This window comes from Alternaria arbusti, assembly GCF_024043155.1.
Source record: "Alternaria arbusti strain BMP 1465 chromosome Unknown scaffold_2, whole genome shotgun sequence".
NCBI classification, from domain to species: Eukaryota; Fungi; Ascomycota; class Dothideomycetes; order Pleosporales; family Pleosporaceae; genus Alternaria; species Alternaria arbusti.
Window position 1 is genome coordinate 2,393,880 of NW_026249942.1, and position 19,297 is coordinate 2,413,176.

The 19,297-nt window shown below is 54.4% G+C and overlaps 7 protein-coding genes across 7 annotated transcripts; 3 read left to right on the forward strand and 4 right to left on the reverse strand.

Moving 5' to 3' along the window:
- Positions 1-801: 801 nt before the first annotated feature.
- On the reverse strand, positions 802-2,770 carry J4E86_002407 (uncharacterized protein; the record flags this gene model as incomplete). The annotated part of the gene is made up of 2 exons (XM_051442967.1): positions 802-2,436; positions 2,468-2,770. 2 exons carry the CDS (start codon positions 2,768-2,770, stop codon positions 802-804), a joined length of 1,938 nt encoding a protein of 645 aa, XP_051306555.1.
- Positions 2,771-3,938: 1,168 nt separating this feature from the next.
- Positions 3,939-6,366, reverse strand: KU80 (ATP-dependent DNA helicase II subunit 2; the record flags this gene model as incomplete). The annotated part of the gene is made up of 5 exons (XM_051442968.1): positions 3,939-5,552; positions 5,599-5,849; positions 5,896-5,963; positions 6,011-6,138; positions 6,211-6,366. The coding sequence occupies 5 exons, from the start codon at positions 6,364-6,366 to the stop codon at positions 3,939-3,941; spliced, it is 2,217 nt and encodes a 738-aa protein (XP_051306556.1).
- A 540-nt stretch (positions 6,367-6,906) lies between these two features.
- On the reverse strand, positions 6,907-8,095 carry J4E86_002409 (uncharacterized protein; the record flags this gene model as incomplete). The annotated part of the gene is made up of 3 exons (XM_051442969.1): positions 6,907-7,698; positions 7,751-7,865; positions 7,929-8,095. 3 exons carry the CDS (start codon positions 8,093-8,095, stop codon positions 6,907-6,909), a joined length of 1,074 nt encoding a protein of 357 aa, XP_051306557.1.
- A 455-nt stretch (positions 8,096-8,550) lies between these two features.
- J4E86_002410 (uncharacterized protein) lies at positions 8,551-9,477 on the reverse strand (the record flags this gene model as incomplete). The annotated part of the gene is made up of 2 exons (XM_051442970.1): positions 8,551-9,318; positions 9,376-9,477. 2 exons carry the CDS (start codon positions 9,475-9,477, stop codon positions 8,551-8,553), a joined length of 870 nt encoding a protein of 289 aa, XP_051306558.1.
- Positions 9,478-10,202: 725 nt separating this feature from the next.
- On the forward strand, positions 10,203-13,559 carry J4E86_002411 (uncharacterized protein; the record flags this gene model as incomplete). The annotated part of the gene is made up of 1 exon (XM_051442971.1): positions 10,203-13,559. One exon carries the CDS (start codon positions 10,203-10,205, stop codon positions 13,557-13,559), a length of 3,357 nt encoding a protein of 1,118 aa, XP_051306559.1.
- A 616-nt stretch (positions 13,560-14,175) lies between these two features.
- On the forward strand, positions 14,176-14,553 carry PIN4 (Peptidyl-prolyl cis-trans isomerase pin4; the record flags this gene model as incomplete). Its single annotated transcript, XM_051442972.1, has 1 exon — positions 14,176-14,553. One exon carries the CDS (start codon positions 14,176-14,178, stop codon positions 14,551-14,553), a length of 378 nt encoding a protein of 125 aa, XP_051306560.1.
- A 1,237-nt stretch (positions 14,554-15,790) lies between these two features.
- On the forward strand, positions 15,791-18,839 carry J4E86_002413 (uncharacterized protein; the record flags this gene model as incomplete). Its single annotated transcript, XM_051442973.1, has 3 exons — positions 15,791-15,919; positions 16,035-16,449; positions 16,507-18,839. The coding sequence occupies 3 exons, from the start codon at positions 15,791-15,793 to the stop codon at positions 18,837-18,839; spliced, it is 2,877 nt and encodes a 958-aa protein (XP_051306561.1).
- Positions 18,840-19,297: the final 458 nt, after the last annotated feature.

Here is a 19,297-nt window from a genome sequence, read left to right on the forward strand (position 1 = left end):
AGACAGAATCGAACAACAATGTGCACGGCAGGTTGACGCGCTTGTGTGAGTAACAGCCATGACTGCTGATATTACAACCGGAGAAGAGCCAGGTAATGGGCAACTAACTTCAATGGTTTACAAGACCTGCCCATGAGCTTGATACGATTTCGATGTTCGGGCGACGGTTCGTCAATGGAGCTCGGAATCAGGAGGCTGGGTCGATCGACGCTTCCGCGGAGTCTTCCGCCCCCACACTATCCACTTGTGGGTGCAGCCGTCACGTAACGGGTGTCGAGGCCGACGCGTTCCAGGGAGCTCTAGAAGACGAGATCGCTTAGAATAGGTTGGAGCATCGCATGCCGCAAACTTTGATAAGATGAATGAGAGCTGAGTGGGTGGAGACACGGGAAGGACCAGCGCGCTAACGACAGGAGCGGCACGTGGGCAGCCACCCGCATCTGTTGGCAGCCACCCATCTCGCTCGGGTTTACCATCATTTCCATCGACGTACGTAAACAGCAAATAGTCATGGCCATGCTTTGAACGCGTTTGCCTTCTGAAACACCTTAACGACCCGGGCTGGCGTCCGGCTTGATATCCCCGAGGACGCGGCATCAGCGCTAGACATACATATACGGTGGATACAGGCTGCGCCAGCCGAAGCGGGTGCATGACGTTGCGCTGCTGCTACCAAAAGCTTGTGGTTGAAACTGAGTCTCTTCGATGCTCTACTACATTACTTGTGATAATCTGCATCGCATGCTTGCAGCAAGTCGACACCTCACAGAGTAGCTATTCATCCTCCGTCTTCAGCTCGACTCATATCTTTCCATTATGCCGCCTCGTCAAGCCTGCATACGGTGCTCCTCTAACGATAGGCGCGATTTCCGAAGCAACGCCAAAAGCACAGTGGTTCACACTCTGGAAGTCGCCAATCCCCTGATACCCATGTTCCCTCATGTACTCTGGATCGTTGCTATTCGCAAGAACACCAAACTTGAGTCTAGTGTGCATCAACTCCAGTGGAAAAGGGTCATTGCCCAAACATGCGCCGCGGCTGATGTCATCCAAGGTGGTGTTTCGTGTGGTAACTAGAATGCGAGAGAAGCCAGTCGAGAATGTTGTACCATCTTGCCAGATTGTGAAAGCGCCGAAGAGGAGGATGAGGAGTGTGATGACGACAACTGGCGCGTAACATTGCCAGAGCCGTTCGGGGACGTAGACGAATGAGGATTGGAGTCGCGAGCGGTTCACTGTGAGCTGTTCTTCGGCGACTGCTAACATCTCTGGCGCTGATAGCAATGACAGAACCATGTCTGAGTAGAAGGTCTCGATCTCATCCGTTAGGTTTTGCTTAGGCTCGCTGTTCTTCTGGACTAGTCGTGTCTTTGTGACATCAGAATAGACTTGTGCATAGTATGGTCCAGGTAATGGCGGGTCGAGATCGACGTGACCGCGGAGGAAGTCCCTGAACATGTCGCCGACAGCATGGTATGCGGCCGTTTTCTTGTAAAAGCCCACATCGCTCCGAGGGCTGATGTATTCTTCCGCTGGTCCCGGATCGAGGGTGTAGTTGATCTTGCCGTCGACTCCCCGCGGAAAGCTGGTGTCTAGAATGGGCCTCTGCGGTTCTAGCTTGACCGTGGAATTGAAGAAGGGTTCAGTGAAGTTCCAGCTGACTGTATACTTAGTCTCCATATGTATACAGCGCATGATTCGCGCATCATAGCGATGTGTCCAATTCTTTGCGAGGGGGTCATCCTTCGCGAGCTTTACCGTAGAATTGAACGCATAGCCAATCCAGAGCGCAGGTTCTGACTTGAAGACACCCAGATCGACTGGAGTTTCACCATCAGGTATACCACCCGGACCTTTGCGGAAGTTGTTGGCTTGCGGGCGGGCATATTCGCCCTCGTCGACGTCGGCGTAGTAAACGAAGCGGCCTCGCGGTGCCAAAATGCTCATGTTGAAGGGCGCACCCAATTCTGTTAGTCTCTCGTCGTCATCTGCACTACTGGCTATTTCTTCGCATTGGTAGCTCGGCCCAACAAAGCTTTGTTCGTACGTGCAATTGTACCGCCCTCCACAAGCGTCTTGCCGAGCATCTTGCCTGATGTTGGGACGGTCCAAGTTGCTATAAGCCAGCAGAAGAGCGACACGTCTTAACTCCGCCGAGGGCTGATCGTAATAGTCAAACCACCCTGGTGCCGTGCCAGCAATGTCGGTAGTATTGTAATACATCATCGATCTCTTGTTGCTTCCGTCGGCCAACTTCACCGGATTTCGCCAGTCTTTTGTGGACTCCATCGAGAAGTTCAGCGTGGGAACTTTGAGATCGATTGTCTCGCTATCGAGATAGGTTCCGAAGGTAAGCGCACCGGGCGAGAAGATAATTGTTGCCAACGGGACCAGCCAGATGACCTGCAAGCCAGCATCTTTGATTAGTGATGTGTTCTATTCTGTTCTTACAGGGATAGTTACTCACCAAGGCAATAGCGCACAGAACCGGTGCACTAGAAAGGGCCTCCCAATTGCCAAAGATTGTTGGATCTTCCGTAGCCCCGAAGATCTGGTCGATAGACAGCACTGTGAAAGCCCGGTCCCTAAACGCTCTCCACATGCGCTGACGGAACACCAGGACCACACATCCGCCGAAAGCAAGCTTCGATAGATAGGCAAGTGCGCGCCCATACAGAACCCAGCGAAACTTCTTGTCCTCGTCCTCTTCTCGCTGGTGGTGCAAGAAAGTATACAAGAGGTGTTGAAGAAGCGCAAACACGATGCCCATGATGAAAGCAAACACCATGAGTGCTGGCCCACGCCAGTTTACTCGCCATTGAGTTGACTGCGTCGCCCGATGTGCTATCAACCTCTCGGTCATGGGATCTGTTCGCGCTCTCGAGATGCCCGATCCGAACGAATACAGTGTATCTGGTGTCCTGGAGTATGGTGGTCGTGGCCCTGGAGAGTAGGTCGGAGGAGAAAAAGCACCAGGCTTCGTATTAGGCGTATCCTGCCGCCAATACGTAGAGCCTGGTGATTTGGGTGATGGCATGGGCTCCATTTGGATACCTAGGCCTGGGTCGTTGACGTTTTCGCTGTATCTTGATGGCGTCCCGCGCCTGCTCTCGGTGGACTCGTCGCTTGTTCGCGAAGGTAAAGAGGCATAATCTGGTCGGGATATGCGAATGTCTGGCGATGCAGGTAGATATGAGTAGGGCCGACTTTGAGCATCCATGTTGGCATTTGTTGGAGGCGTCAGAAATCGGATTGGCACATAGAGCGCTTGGCTGGATCATGTCTCAGTAGTTTGAGATTCTGTAGTTGCATGTTTGAAGAAGATAAGGGTCCGCACTGTGGAATAGGTATCCTATATGGTTTTACAAAAGACCGGTCAGCATTTTCGGAATGGCCGCTCTGGCCTCGTAGCTGAGCTGCATCTTCCTAGGGCTGAGCTGTAACCGTCAGCTGGCAGGGGTTGCACACGTTAGAAGCTCATCATCTGATGTCAGTCGGTCCCCGGTGCTCGCACGGGAGTGTCGCAACAACGACGGCAGCCAGCCGCATCGCGCGACCGACTTCTCAGGCCCTTGGCTGCGCCTGGTCCATTCGCGCGCGGAAACCATCATAGTGGCGATGGGTGGCTTACACATTTGAAACGGTCAATGCTGCGGTTGAACATGACGAACGCCTGATGAGCGGTGTCGTGGTGTCTGGTGCAGGAAAGCCATAGAAGGAGGCACGGAGGAAGCTCGGACGGAACAGGTGCGTTAGCCGAGAGTCATCCGCAACAAGACATGTACGTGCTGCAGCAGCAAACAAAGTCACCACTACGGGACACAAATACATTTGTGCGTACGAACATGCTACAGCGATCTCGCTACATTTGAGAGGCAGTTATTGAAACCTGTCTATCACCCTCAGTCCGTCTTATACATCTCAACAGTCCAGCCCCCTCAGATCTCGTAAAATCTCCTCGCTTCATCCTCAGTCACAGCGCTAGTGTGGCACCTGTTCAAATCCACAAGTCCATACTTGCTCCCCTTGATCTTCCACCAAATATCGCGACGATTGCCATTCAGCTTGCCGCCCAGGATATCTTCCTTCAATTGCTTGATGAAGGGATTGTATATGTCTGGCTCCTCGAGCTCGATAAGCTCCTCGCGCATGACGCGAATGGCCTCAAGTGCCCGTCCATAAGCATTATCGCCCACACTGTTGCTGATAAGGTTGCGGATCTCCTTTGCAACATCGTCCACGGCTTCTTGGATAGCCTCCATGTCGTCAGACGCGGCCAGGGCTTGCTTGAATGAGGGTATGAGGTTGTTGGTTTCGATCTTGACTCGCTTGGGGTTGCCGAGGAGTGCGTCAACATCGAGACCTGAGAGGGGCTTGTCGCGATCTCCACGCTGGCGTTTTCCCCGGCCTTTGACCTTTGATGGGACTTTCTTGACATCTGCTGCTTCCATCAATTTCTCCAGTTGCTTCTTCGATGCTGCGAGAAGCTCGGCTGGTGGCGCGGAGTACTTCATCAGGATCTCAGGTGGATCGGGGATAGGCAGCGTAGGGTCGGAGTGCGTCGCTCGCCATTTTATCACATGTCCAATGCGGTGGACAAGGGGTGAAAACGTATCCTCTGGTTTCGCGTACTCCTCTGGGTTACCCTCTTCGTCGCGGCCAAATGTTGATAGATCCATTGCATCGACATAGTCGCTCATTGCGTCAAGGAGCTTGTCGGTAGGCAAGTCTCTATGCTCTGTGATAGTTTTGCCACTGACTGTGAGCTTTCGATCTAACGGTGGGAACTTGTACCGTCTCATGTCTTCCTCGAAAGGTAGCTCAACATCGACCAGAGCCTCCCACTCCAGCTCGATACGGGGAACAAGGAGCAGCAACACTGGAGGTTTGAGGTCTTTTGCCACCAGTCTTGCGATCGCATAGCAATCGGCTTCGTAGAGAGCGTGAATGAACGAAGATAGGGCGAGCTGTGCTTGGGTATTGGCCTTCTGCGGTACGATGAAGTTGGAGCGACCAATGGGAAGATAACGCTCGAACTCCTCCATCTTTACAAAGCCGACCAATTCTAGAGACTGTTGGGTTTCTAGTTTGACGACATTCATATCGGACTCTGAGATGTGCACTGCAGTTCTGCCGTATTCATAGCCGCGCTCTAGCTCGTCAAGCTCAACAGGGTTCTTCAGACCAGGCTCATCCAGGTTGTCCACTTGGTAGAGGCGCTGGTTGTGGACAGCTGCCAGATCGGGCATCGGCTGGTCTTCGCCCACGACAGTCGCCGATGACTGCCCCGATGCGCCCGGATCCGTTCGTACTGCGAACGTACTTGCTGTGGGCGGCTTTGATATCATAGTACATGGATATCGTTCGACGTCAATGGTAATGGTGGCCTCGTACTTGCTAGCATCTCCCAATGTAAGCGAGCCTCTGTAGCTCTGAACAGGGCGGGTTTCCTTGAGACGCGGTGTATGAAGTTGATCGACGGCTGTCGCAAGTGTGCCGAAGTTGCCATCGCAGTCGTCTATAAAGCTTTTCAATATAGCTTCGTTCTTTGCCTAGTTTGGGTCAATCATTGTCCGCTTTGGCGATCGTGTCACAAACCTTTTCCGCGTTCTTGCCCTCCTCTTTATAACCGACATCTTCGTCATCAAAATCGAGACCGAGCAACACGATCTCGAATGGAGCAGCCGGATCTTTGATCTTCGTTGCCATTTCTTCGAGATCGCCTGTGTCCATTTGACCGCGACCGTCAGTCACAATGATCACCCTGCGATCGTACTTCAATGGGTTGCCTTTGGCACCTTGTGTCCCATTGTCAATCATGTGAACAGCTATCGCAAGAGCAGAAAGCACTATGGCTGTTAGTAGGAAGCAGAATTACAGATGCGTGGTACTCACGATCGCCGCTATCTGTTTTGCTTGGTTTCAGTTGGTCTTGCAGCATCCGAATATCGCCGAGTAGATATCTTGCACCTGTTAGTACATACAACACAACTCGTGTCTTAGAACTTACTGCTTCAAATCTGAGAAAACCTTGATATTCTCATATCCTTCCCCTTCTTCCATGACACCATTAAGACCAGTCTCATCTGTCCGGCAGCCAATCACGCTCATCAGCGCGGTCTTCCTGCCTGACGCAACCTACATCTTGATTAATTCTCTTGTCAGACCATATTTGAGGGGAAATTGAAGCGTCCCGAGCATCGAACATACTAAATCTCCAAATGAACGTCGACTTACAGTAGTGGTAATCTTGTCCCACACATACTCCAATGCCCAATCCAGGTCTGTCTGATCGCGGCCATGTCTCTTTTCACCCATTGACCGCCCCAGATCTAGGATGTAGACTGTCGCCTCTTTACCAGCCATGGTTGCGTTATAGTATGCTTCTTTTGCGCGCTTCGCGTGTGGTGACTAGCGTCGCGTGCCGCTAACTTTACGACGTCAAAACACTGGAGGCCGGATGGATGATGTGCTTTGGAAGTACTAGACGTGATGAATTGGAGAAGTGGCAATTAAAAGAAAGAGCGAAGGCATGAGGTGTTGTAGTCGTCGCATCAGACGGCACGGTGTAGCCTGTTGCGTTAGGCAAACGTGGCACGGACCATGCGCTGGAACGCGAGAACATGTGACGAGCTAGCCTCATGGAGCCCTGGAGGAAGGAAAGCAGCATGGTTCTGCTCATACGTTCACGGAACTCTTACAATGTTCATATAGAAGCTTTTACTGCGATACATTCTGAGCGGTAGTACAGCTGGTTCAATATAGTCTGCTTTTAATTGTGTTGTTGACAAGACATCAATACATGCAGATCCAAATGGCACATGCAGTAAAATGGATTCCTTAGAACGATTGGGTCTACATGCATCCACCAAACGATTCCATTCAGTCTCTTCCTGCATGTGGAGTCTATCCAAACCTCATAGTAAGAGCCTCAGGTTTACTCCCCATAACCTGTTCAATCTCCTCCAAATTCTCCTTGGTCAGCTTGCGATAAACATCAACCGCCTTGACAGTCTGATAAATCTGCTCCGGCCGCGACGCACCCGTGATAGCACTCGACACGTTCTTGTTTGACAGGACCCACGCCATGGACAGTGTCGCAACGTCAGTATCAAGCTTCTTCGCAACCTCCATGAGCTTCTTGATCTTGCCTTGTTGCTCGTTCCACGCATCGCTGCCAACGCCTTTCATGACGGACTGAATGTATGGATCGTCTGATACGCGGAGACGCGAATCTTCTGGGACACCGTCGACGTATTTTCCTGTGAGGAGACCGCCTTGAAGCGGTGAGAAGATGGTGAGACCGAGACCGCGGCGGGTGTAGAGGCCTGCGTCTTTGAACTCTTGGTCTACCTTCTGAGGGCGGAGCAGTGAGTAGCCGGGCTGTTCGACAATGGGACCGATGAGCCCGAAACGGTCGGCGACGGCCCATGCCTCTTCGATCTCGGAGGCGAGCCACTCAGATGTGCCCCAATAGAAGGTTTTGCCTGTGTTGATGAGGTAGTTGAAGGCGCGTACTGTCTCTTCGATGGGTGTATAGCGATCTGGGCGATGTGCGTACAGAATATCAACGTAGCTTAGCTGTAGTCGTTCGAGCGAGGCTTCAGTTGCTTCGATGAGATGCTTTCGTGATAACCCAAGGTTGTTGATCTTGTTGCGTGGCGAGGGGAGGGCGGAGTTGTGAGTACCCCAGTAGATCTACGCCAGTCAATACAGTTCTATGATCTAATCCCGCTCCAGCGTGTAATACCTTGGTGGAGACGACAATATCGTTCCTGTTCCAATTGAAGTGTTTGATCGCCCGACCCATGACCTTCTCAGACTCGCCCTTTGCGTATCCTTCAGCGCAATCGAAGAAGTTGATACTGCAGAGAAACATATACAAAATCAGTGTACATCACACACGTGTATCGTATGCTTTGACTTACCCAGCATCAAATGCTGCTTTGAGACAAGCGAAAGTGTTGTCATCGCCGACATGACCGCCGTATGTGAGCCAACCACCGAGGGAAATGGCAGAGATTTGCAGTCCGCTCTTGCCCATGAAGCGGTACTCCATCTCGGGCAGATCTTTGGGTACTTCGGATTCAGACATGTTGCAGAGTGGAAGTTTGAGAAATAGGTGCCTTACTGTCAAAAGGGAACACGTCTGGTTTATATTGCGATAGCATCATAGTCTCCAACTACCGTGTGTAAGCAAGCCACCAACGATACCGCACGATACAGTGCAGGACGATCTGCTGAATGTGGTTACTTGCTCTAAATAACCATCCAAGGTGGGGTTACTCGCTGCAAGATACCCCGCACAGAGGGCACAAGGGCATAGGCGGCGCGGGAAATACCAACTTCGTCCCGCCTGTCGTCATCACTACGGAAGACCATTTTAGGCGGTGGGAAGGAGTATTCGAGGGGTGTAAAGATAGCAGAGAAGACTGCGCTTACAAAAAAAATGAAAGCACGGGGTGATGCGACCGAGCATGTACGGCAGAATGCCGTGCAGACATTCCGGAAACCATCGACCGGCATGCCCTCTTCTACACGCAACACGCTTCACCAGATGCCTGGGACCATTCTCTTCCGCGGACCTACCTTGGCGGCACCAAATTTCTCCACGTACCATTCCTTTGTGCCTACGGCCGTCACTCCCAGGTTTGTAGCGACAAATATAGTCGCGCAGACCAGTGTCCAATTGACCCAGCTGCCCTCAGGCGCTGCTATGAGCGACAATAGCGCGTAGATGACGACCTCGCAGGTATAGTGCGGGCAGAGTAGGTTCGTGAATACGGTATGCGAGGGAAGCTGGTAGCCGTTGCTCTCGGTGCGGAGGCGGTAGAGGTAGCTGTGGTAGGAGTGTTGCAGCATCTGCGCGGTGACAATTCCCGGCACCAATGCCACATTGCCGGTGGCATTGCTAGGTGTCTCAACCCAGACGGCCATGTTTATCGTGATGTAGAAGAGAAGTCCTAGAACCCAGTGGGCGAACCACATCCGGCTCTTGCTCATCGAAGTGTATGCGTACGACTCGAGCATGCGTCGCAGGCCCTGAAGCAGCAGGAGCGCCCAGACAATCTGCTGCTGCCTGCCAGCTTCCCACGCGTGCAGTCTCCATGCCCAGAACAGCGAGCAGAGCACGGACGTGATATAGAAGTGGGTGAAGTAGTTGTGGGGCACTTGTAGCGACGCAGCGTAGTCGAGGGTACGTGTGAGAAGCGACTGCTGCTGAACGGGTGGCTCCTTCCTCCCGCTCACGCCGGTGACACGGGAGCCATAAGCAAGAAAGCGCGAGCGCAGGGCAGGAACAGCCTGAATGACGAGGATCTAGTAAGCCGGACTGGTTAGTGAGGTTGCATGTGGAGGTGAATGGTGCCGCGATACAAGAAGAGACGCAGCGAGGTAGAAGATGCGCAGCAGGGCCACGGGATGCAGGTCCTCGACGCGGTGGCCTATAGCTGAGAGCGAACGCGATAGCGAGGCCATGTCGGGAGTATTGAAAAGTGAACGCGTAGGGGGCTGTGACGGCAGAATGATGAAGCCCTGACTGGTGCTGACCGCTTATTCGACGGGCGAGTCACGTGCCATTAAAGCCAATCTCTCCGTGGTTCTCGCGACCAAACAATCTGGCCCGCAGGAGATGATGAGGGCTAAATAACGCGGCAAAGGCCGAGTTAGCGGCGGTTTGGAACCTTGGGAGTCCTGTTTCGGCTGGGATGGCGAGCCACGAGGAACACGGGACCAGCAGCTCGCAGCGCTCCCTATGAGTGGAAGAGGCCGACTGACAGACAGCGAGCCACGCAGCAGCAAACGTCACGGCCGCACGGCGCGGTAATCGTGATGTCGCGTCGCTTGTTGTTCTCCGTTCACGATAGACGATGGCTTGATAGCAGCACAAAGGCGAGTGCAGGGTTGCCTTGACGATCCATGCCCCCCATGGCTGGCGCAGGCCGGTGAATGGTGGAGCGCTGCCTGCTACTGGCAAGCCTCTCAGCTCTTCTCCGTGTCGCTCCTCCTCCACTACACCTCACAACGCGCCTTCATCACCCACCCCCGACCGCGCCGTCCATCGCAGCCCGTCGAGCAGCCCAGCGCCCTGTTGTTGTTGCCGCCCGCGCCCACCCTCCTGCAGAGGCCTCCGTTGTGCTCCTTCCGTCCCTTGCTCTGCAAGCCAGCATGAGGCAGGAACTCGAGTGTCCTGTCCCAGCGTAATGACCAGTAATGCCGATCCGGTCTTAAACGCACCCTCTGCCCCCAAGTCCTTCCACCACGACCGCCCGCACAGCCCGCCGTCGCCTCGCCCGGCACCCAAGACGGCCGCGTTTCCGTCCCAACATGCTCACGATGAAGACCAGGACGCTGAAGGCGAGTCCGAGGCCGAGACGGTCGTCCTATCACGGGACGAACACCCCGAAGAAAACAAGATGATCAAGACAGAGCGCGTCGAAGACGACGACGACGATGCATCGCGGCTGCGCTCCATCAAGGAAGAGTCACGGGCGCATTCAGCCCAGCCCAACGGCCGCCGTCGGTCGAGCAACGGCAATCATGTCAAGGTCAATGGCGCCAAACACGCCTCGGAGCGTGATGCGAAGAGCCCCGTTCCTACTTCACCCAGCAGCCGCACGGTCTCGCGAAACACCAAGGACACCAGTCCAAACGACTCGGCCAAATCGCCCGTCCGATCCGCCCTCTCTCCCACACAAGCTACTACTCGCGGCCGCAGCGCGTCGACTGTCGAGAACCGCAAGCGCAAGCAGCGCGATCAATCCTTCTTCAAGGCCTTCGAGCCACCGCGACAAAAAGCTAGGACCGAGGGCTTGAAGGACGCGCGCCCGCCCCATTCGCCTGGCACGCCAGGTTTTGGCCGCCCACACAAGCGTTCGCAGTCAACACAATCCGCCGTCACAGGTATCGCAGGCCGCAAGCGCCGCGAGGTGACCAACCTCGCTCTGTCGACAGAAGAGCACTGGTCGGGATCGAGTTCAGATCACTCAACATCACCGCAGCCCACGTCTGCGCCGCACCTCCAACACGCCCGGGTGAAGCGCTCCACCAACCGTGCGCTGACCTCGCCTGCACGTACCATGCCCCAGAGGAAAGTCGACCGATTTGGCGCAACGCGTCTTGCCCGAGAAAGCGAAAGAGGCGATCTGGATGCAGTCAAGGAAGCCTTTGAAGACGCGCCCGACGAACTGAATCAGCCCGACTACGCCGGTATCGCTCCGTTACAAAAAGCCTCGCTGCACGGTTGGGCGCCTGTCGTTCGATACCTGATCAGCAAAGGCTGCCGAACGGACTGTGAAAGCCACGATCGAGACACTCCTCTTATCGACGCGGTAGAGAACTCGCACTTGGACGTCGTGAAACTGCTGCTCAACGAGGGCCAGGTCAATCCACATCACTCCAACAAGAAAGGTCAGCGTGCGATTGATGTGCTGGACCCGGAAGATGACGACGCAGAGGAGATTGAGAAGGAACTTAGAGAGGCGATGAGAAGACGGGCAGACACGTCCAACAACGACCCCGAACGCACCCAGAAGCAGGCCAAGACCGCATCGCGATTATTGTACAACGAGTTCAACGTGGAAACATTGATCGAGAAAGCTGGCGATGGCGATATCCTTGCAGTAGGAGAGCTGATCAACAGCAACATCAAACCGAACATTACCTGTGGCGTTGCAGCAGCAAGAGGTGGACACTACGACATTCTCAGTATCCTTCTGGCGAGTGGTCTCAAGGCTGATCCCGACCCGTCCAAGCATCCAGAAACGCCCATGACAGTTGCCATCGGACGAGGATACCTCAAGATCATACAACTACTTCTCGAGCAAGACAACTTCAATCCCACTCGCCGAAACAAAGACAATAAGACGTATTACGAGATTTCTGAGGAACGGCACGGCCCTAAGTGGGAAGAAGAGAGGGATATGCTGAAGCGCGCCTGCGAGGAGTATCAAACGACACATCGGAGCCCGCGGAGAGTCAAGAAAGAAGCTCCGAACGCCCCGACGAACCGCATGAAGAGAAAGACGTCACCGCGAAGAGAACGGTCGTCTTCCCCACGTCCCAATGCAAAACGCGCGCAGCTGGTAAAGTCGACGACAGAGCCTGCTGCACCACAAAAATCTCGACGACTCATGTCCGGAAAGGAAAAGGCTACCAGAGAAGACCAAAGAAGGAAGCGCGTTGTGGACGACGATTCATCAGAAGAGGAGAGCGAGGAAGACGTACGACCGCCCATCCGGAAGGCCAAGCAGCGTTCTTACAGCGAAGGCGAAGAAGCGAAGCCTGTCAAGAAGGTTGTGAAACCACGATCAGACGACAACGAATCCAAACGACCGGACCGAGCTCACTCCGATGAGAGCGACGAGGACCATGGCACTAAGCAGCCAGTTAAGATTCGGACAAAACCAGGCAGACCACTCAGCGCCAAACCGACACCCGAGATCGACTCTCCAGACGAACGCAAGGTTGTCAAGAACAAAATCAAATACAAGACCGTTGAAGACAAGATTAGGAAAAGAAAGATGTCGGATGCATCAACAGACGATGTTAGCGTGAAGAGAACGCCCACAGCATCTGCGAAGTCTACGCCCGTGCCACCTGAAAGGATAGCAACTCCAGAAGTCGAGCGCGCACGTCGTCAAGAAGAACACAAGCTACAGGCAGAAGCGAAACGCAAAGCCGCCGAAGTTGCAGCTGAGGCCGAGGCGAAGCAGAAGGAAGCAGAGGAAGCGGCTCGCAAAGCTGAAGAGATGGAGCAGGCGAAGAAGAAGGCCGAAGCAGAAGCAGAGACACAGCGTCAAGCAGCAGAAGCAGAAGCAGCACGTTTACGAGAGGAACAGGAAACTCAACGCCGAGCAGACCAGGAAGCGAGACGCCAGAAGGATTTGCTTGAACGTCAAGACCGGATATCCAGGCTCCCCCGAGCTTTGAGACGCGCCTGCGAATTAGGCACCAATCGACCGCTTCATTTCGCAGGGGAGCAACTTGGTGTATCTGCTATTTTCCTACCGTTGTTCTTGGCAAATGCTGAGGACCTCGGTGACTCGCAAGCCATCCCAAATCGGAAGTACATCTGTTCGTTCCAGGCTGTCGGCATACTTGGTCTTCCCGAGCTCGATCTAGCGCATCTCGACGCTCCTTACTCTGAATGGTCTCGCATTCCCGTGAGCCGCGCACAACGAGATGCCATACTTCGCCAATATGATATTGCGCTGTTAGCCCAGGACACCCGATTCCCAATGGAAGGCTCGCCAGAGTTTGACTACGCCAAGATCCAGGACAGCATCAAGGAAGCTAAGCATCAGTTCTCTGCTATGGACGGCCTGTACTGGGTGGAAGAGTCGCTGCTTTACGCCGAAGTCGAGAAGATTGAAACCCTACGACCGCTGCTCTGCCACATGCGCTCCGATTGCAAAAGACGACGCATCCATCTAGTCGACAGCAGTGACGAAGAGCCGGAGAAGAAGCCGAAACCCAAGAAAAGCTTCATGGACATGGTGCGCGAGCACAACGGCATAAATGGCACAGCGCCTCGCGCAATCGTCAACGGCAATGGATGAAGTAGCTAGGATATCGGAGCCCTGATTGTATACTTATTCGGATGAGAACTATGCCACATTGCCGCGCCGTGCCGTACTATGTTGTACGAAGAACAAGAGCGCCTGGGGAAGCTACAGGAAACTACGCCTGTCAATATGTTATGTAGTCCAGCTCCGCAGCGAGAAATTGGCCTGGAAGTAGAGCAAGCTCAGCAACCCCATGAATGAGGATTGATGTGCACAATCACGAGATAAATTCAAACCATTGACGAAGGAACTGTATAATCTTATCCGCTGCATCATGCTTTCGCTCTCGTATCGTGCCAGGTTAATCCTTGTTGCCTCAGGATTCACCCCACTTCGGTGCATCTGGCCGCCCCAGTGGCCCCGCATCAGAGCTCCAAGCTCCGGTACACTTTCACGAATCCAAGTTCCTCACGCGCACAACTTTACTATACTGCAAATACCTTGAGGTGATAGGTCTGGAAATCCAATTTACCAACTACCGATCCCAGCCTCCGATACCAACTAATTCTCGTCCCGATTGCGACCTTGCCAGCCGTAATAGCCGCATCCGCGAAGCCTCCCACCTGATACACACTCACGTCTACATCCTACTCTACACTCCCACGGCAGAATGGCACCCAAGAACAAAGGCAAAGGCCAAGCCAAAGACGACAGCGGTAGCAAATCTGAAGGTGGCGGAGGAAAAGGCAAACTCAAGCCCGCAACCTCGATAAACGTGCGACACATCCTCTGCGAAAAGCACTCGAAAAAAGAAGAAGCTCTCGAGAAGCTGCGCAACGGCGCAAAATTCGACGAGGTAGCCAGGGAAATGAGTGAGGATAAGGCGCGTCAAGGAGGTAGCTTGGGCTGGAAGGTTAGAGGGAGTCTGATGCAGGATTTTGAAAAGGTGGCGTATGAGTTGGAGCCGAGTACGACGGCGAGTCCGAAGATTGGGGAGGTCAAGACGAGCGAGGGGTATCATATTGTTATGGTTGAGGGGAGGAAGTGAGAGAATTGGGGTTGGTGTCAGGGTTGGTGTGGAGAGGTCATGGATATGCTGGACAGGCTTGTGGAGGCTCATACTTGATACCCCAAAAATGAGAAACGATTCGATATTCCAAGGCCTATGGAACTCAATCCCAGTGCGAGCTCAGGGAAATACGAACGGCTTAGTTGATGTTCAGGCTTTGGTGCAAAATAAATCTACCCAGTCACTGGCGCTTTTGGAGAATGCCTTCCGATCAGAGACGTTTTCATCTTTTATGCAACAACCGTCTGCATCGTACGAACCTTTTCTTGGCTTACCATGCAATTGCCGGATGTAAGTGTTATCACAGGCAATACTCGCTATGCAAACAACTGCACAAGCCAAGTTGTGTTGGTATTCTCGCCTCATTCCACAATCCTCGCAACGGCCATTCTTCGCCACGAATTGGAGCGGCCGCACTCGAAGAATAGTGGGAATGCGGAATCGTCATATTTATACTTGAGGTACTTGCGGTGTACTCTTCTATCGCGAAACCGTCAAGTGAGGCGAGACAAGACACGTCGGTGGCTCTCGGCCACCGTCAAGCAGCTCGGGAGCTTTGCGCTAGCGCCCTCTTTATCGCAATGAAACCGCTATCTCGGTGATCAGCTGGTGCACGGGAGCGCTCCAGTATCACGTGCGGCTTAACCATGGCGTCATCATCTTGAGCAATAGCCTCTTTGGAGGCAGTCATTGAGTGGGTAAAGGCAATAGTAATCGGGCGAATTCTTGCGGCTCCTCACGGCTGACGACGTGTCTGGAAGCCTTGCGTGGTAGCGAACCACTCGGCCACTCGAAGTACAAGAATCAGCCGATCCGGAGCTCAAACACGAGGAAAAGCATCAAAGAAGTGCCTTGACACATAATTGAGTTCGCCGTCGGACCATCAGTTCATAAGAAAAGTGATCCCAGGCGCCAATATCAGCCTTTCGCCCTCTGCGACGCGAGCACTGGCAATCCGGTGTACCTGCGATAGAGTTGGCGCGCCCCCGGCGTCCACTAACGCTGCACTGACCCCACTCACTAGGCAGCTACTACCTACACCTCCAGCTCCGCCGCCGTCTCACCTGCTCCACCTCCGCCATCAACTCTCCATCCACCACCTCGACAGCAACGACTCTCTAGTTGCTGCACCTCTTTGTCTCAATACAGCGGCGGCAAGCTAGCTGCAGTCGCTCTGACTATTACTCCTCCCCATCGCCAGCCTCACTCGCCCATCATGGCGGCGACTAACAACGTCCCCGTGACTCTGGACACGCCCATCGTTGTCAAGGTCCTGTTCCGCGGCCAGACGAAGAAGTTCAAGCTGCCGTTGAAGGATCTCGGAGCTCACGTGTTGCCCGACAAGGTTCGTGACTTTCTATAACCCGAGGTTGTCACGTCTAGGCGATCGGATCGGTCGCTCGGACGTACGATCAAACACGCTCGGGAATCACGATGCTGACTTGATATGTGATGTTTAGCTCCGCAGTGTTCTTCAGCTTGAAGCCGGCGAGCAGGTCGTCTTTGAGCGCTATTCCGACTCAGCCGCGTCGTATGTCACCCTTGACGCGGACAAGCCCCAGGTCTACAAGACGCTCTTCCGCGCCGCAAAGGCGAAGCTCAAGTTGCGTCTGAGGGCCACCGTCCCCGGCGAAGAGCCCGTGGCTGCACCCGCACCTACACCCGCGCCAAACCATGTGGTCCGACACTACCAGCCCACTGCCCACCCCGTCAGCACCGAGACTCTCACTCCACTGGGCGGCGCTCCCGTCTCTCCGGTCATTGCCCGCTCGCCAGAAATCAAGCCCACCGAGAGCACCAGTCCTGTATCGCCACCAACGACGGTAGATGCTAACGGCGAGGCTCCCGTACCGCAGGCCTTCACCGCTCGTCAGAGTACGCAGCAATTCCACATGTCCATGTCGCGCGATCATCGGCTAACACACTGTACAGGCTTCTTCAACAACCTCGCAACTGCGAACTACAACTCAGGTCTCGCATTCCGCCCCAAGCCGAGCAACGCGTGCACTTCGTGGGTCGTATACTGCAACAACTGCAACGAGCCCATGGAGGACGAGCACTTCCACTGCAGTGTATGCGACGGTGGTGATTACGATCTCTGCCCGGCCTGCGTAGACAACGGCATCCACTGCCCCGGAAGCGGCCACTGGATGGTCAAGCGTTTCGTCAAGAACGGCAGCGTCGTCAACAGCACCACCCAGCGCATCGCACCCAAGGTCAAGGCCGACGCCGAGGAGCCCCAACAACAGGAGATCCCAGGTGCCTTTACCGATGAGAAGCAGTCCGTCACATACGAAGAGGAGCCAACCCGCACCTGCAACTGCTGCGTCAAGGTCCTTCCCGAGAAGGAATTCGTTACCTGCGTTCCTTGCGAAGACTACGACCTCTGCCTCACTTGCCATGTTAGCAACAAGCACGGTCACCACCCTGGCCACACCTTCAAGCCCGCCACGTCCGAGACTGTCCTGCCTACCCTGGCCGATTTCTTGTGCAACTCTGGCAGGAACGTCCGTCACAACGCCGTCTGCGATGGTTGCGACAAGTTCATCTACGGTGTCCGCCACAAGTGCTTGAACTGTCCAGACTGGGACTACTGCTCTGACTGCCTCAAGAACGCCAAGTTCATCCACCCCCGTCATCGCTTTGTTCCCATCTACGAGCCTTTGGCCGAGCCTCTGAACAGCGCAAACCGCCACTACGGTATCTACTGTGACGGTCCCCTCTGCAAGGACAAGGAGAACCTGTCATACATTGATGGCGTCCGCTACAAGTGTGCTGTTTGCCACGACACCGACTTCTGCCAGAACTGCGAGGCCCATCCCAGCAACAAGCACAACCACACCCACCCGCTGATCAAGTTCCAGACGCCTGTGCGCAGCGTTAGCGTTACTACACTCAACGACGACAAGCAGCGCAAGTCGATGGCTAGACTCGGCGACCGCATGTGCGATAGGCGATCTACCTCAACCGAGACTGCCCCAGTCGCTCCTTCCACCAATGCTGCGACCCAGGTCCAGACCATTGTCGACGTGAAGCCCTCGGCCGAGCCCCAGGCCAAGAAGGAGAAGATTGCTATTCGTGATCTCCTCGTCGACTCTGTAGAGCCGGTGCAAGAGAAGCCTGCCGCACCCGTTCAGGTGAAGGCGCCGGTTAAGACTGAGGCTATTCCCATCCCTAGGTCAGAGACCGCTACCGAGGGCCTCGATGCGCATTTCATCCGGGACACCATCATTGATGGCTCCAAGATATGTGCTGGCCACCAGTTCGTTCAGGTCTGGACTCTTCGCAACCCTGGCCCCAACGCTTGGCCACGAGGCTGCAGCGTCCGACACGTTGGTGGTGACAACATGCTCAACATCGACAACACCCGTCCTCTGAGCCACGTTGAGCTTGCTGAAGCTAGTGAGAGCAACGTGCTCGGCCACACTGTTGAGGCCGGCGAGGAAGCACAGTTCCGTGTTCTCATGAAGGCACCCCAGCGCGAGGGCACTGCTATCTCCTACTGGCGCCTGAAGACCCCCGAGGGTATGCCCTTCGGTCATCGCCTGTGGTGTGACATTGCAGTCGTCGGCGTGCCCTCGCCTGTCGCTGCTCAGCCAGCTATCCCCATGCCAGTCCAGGTCCCTACTCCTGCCTCGGGCTCAGCTACCACATTTGAGGTGGCTCCTAGGTCAAACCCTCTGTATGACCGCCTCCTACAGGCCAGGGCTGAGCGGATGAAGCAGATGCAACACACTCAGCAACAACAACTGCAGAAGATGAAGGATGCGCATCACTCTCTGCAGCAACAGCTGGATCAACAGAAGATGGAGCGTGTTCAGCGTGTACGCAAGGCGGCCATGGAGCGTCTCATGGAGGGTCGCCGCAAGGTGCACGAGGAAGCCAACCGTCGCAAGGAACACGAGGCTGCCCTTGCCACTATCAAGCAGGAGCCGGTACTTTCTCCCAAGGAGGAGGTCAAGGTTGAAGAGCCAGTTGCCGAACTCCCAGTCGAAGAGAAGCAGTCTGCATCTGAGCCCATCGCTTCCGGCATGATCTTCCCTCAGCTTGACAAGGAGTCTCCCGCGTCCAGCACTTACGAGTCATCTACCACAGCTCAGCCCGCCTCTCCATCTGAGAAGAGCACCGTTGCACGCACTGTCACCGTGGCTTCAGATGACGAGTTCTTTGAGGATGCTGAGAGTGTCGCCCTTATGTCCGACGATGGCTTCATGACCGATGAGGAGTACGACATCCTCGATGCTAGCGACGAAGAGATGCAGTAGGTGGTTTGATAGGTGTCAGCGAAAGCTGCCATATTTCCTGAGCACAAAGGTAGGCAAAGTGTTCCTGGTTGGTGTCTAAAGCGTTCGAATTTCTGGGTACTGGGGGCGTCAAAAGGAATGGACTGCGAGATATTGCGATCACACAACATTCCCTATACAGAGAAGGCGCTGGAGCGCGCTTCCATACACCTCGACGGGACATGTGAGTAGGGTGCTTCATTGCCTCTGGCTCGGTTACGGCTCTCCTACTTGGCTCAATTTGATCTTTCCCTTCATGTCTTCTATATGTGTAGTAAATCAATGGTAGTTTTCTTGAACACCTCTTTCGTAACACTGTGACGCATGCAAAGCCCGATTAAAGCGCAACTCATGTACTGGATCTTGGTGGTGTACGGGCGGAGAGTGACTAAGCCAGGGTCTTCTAGCGCGGCCATGCTAGCGAAAAGTGCCCCAGAAAA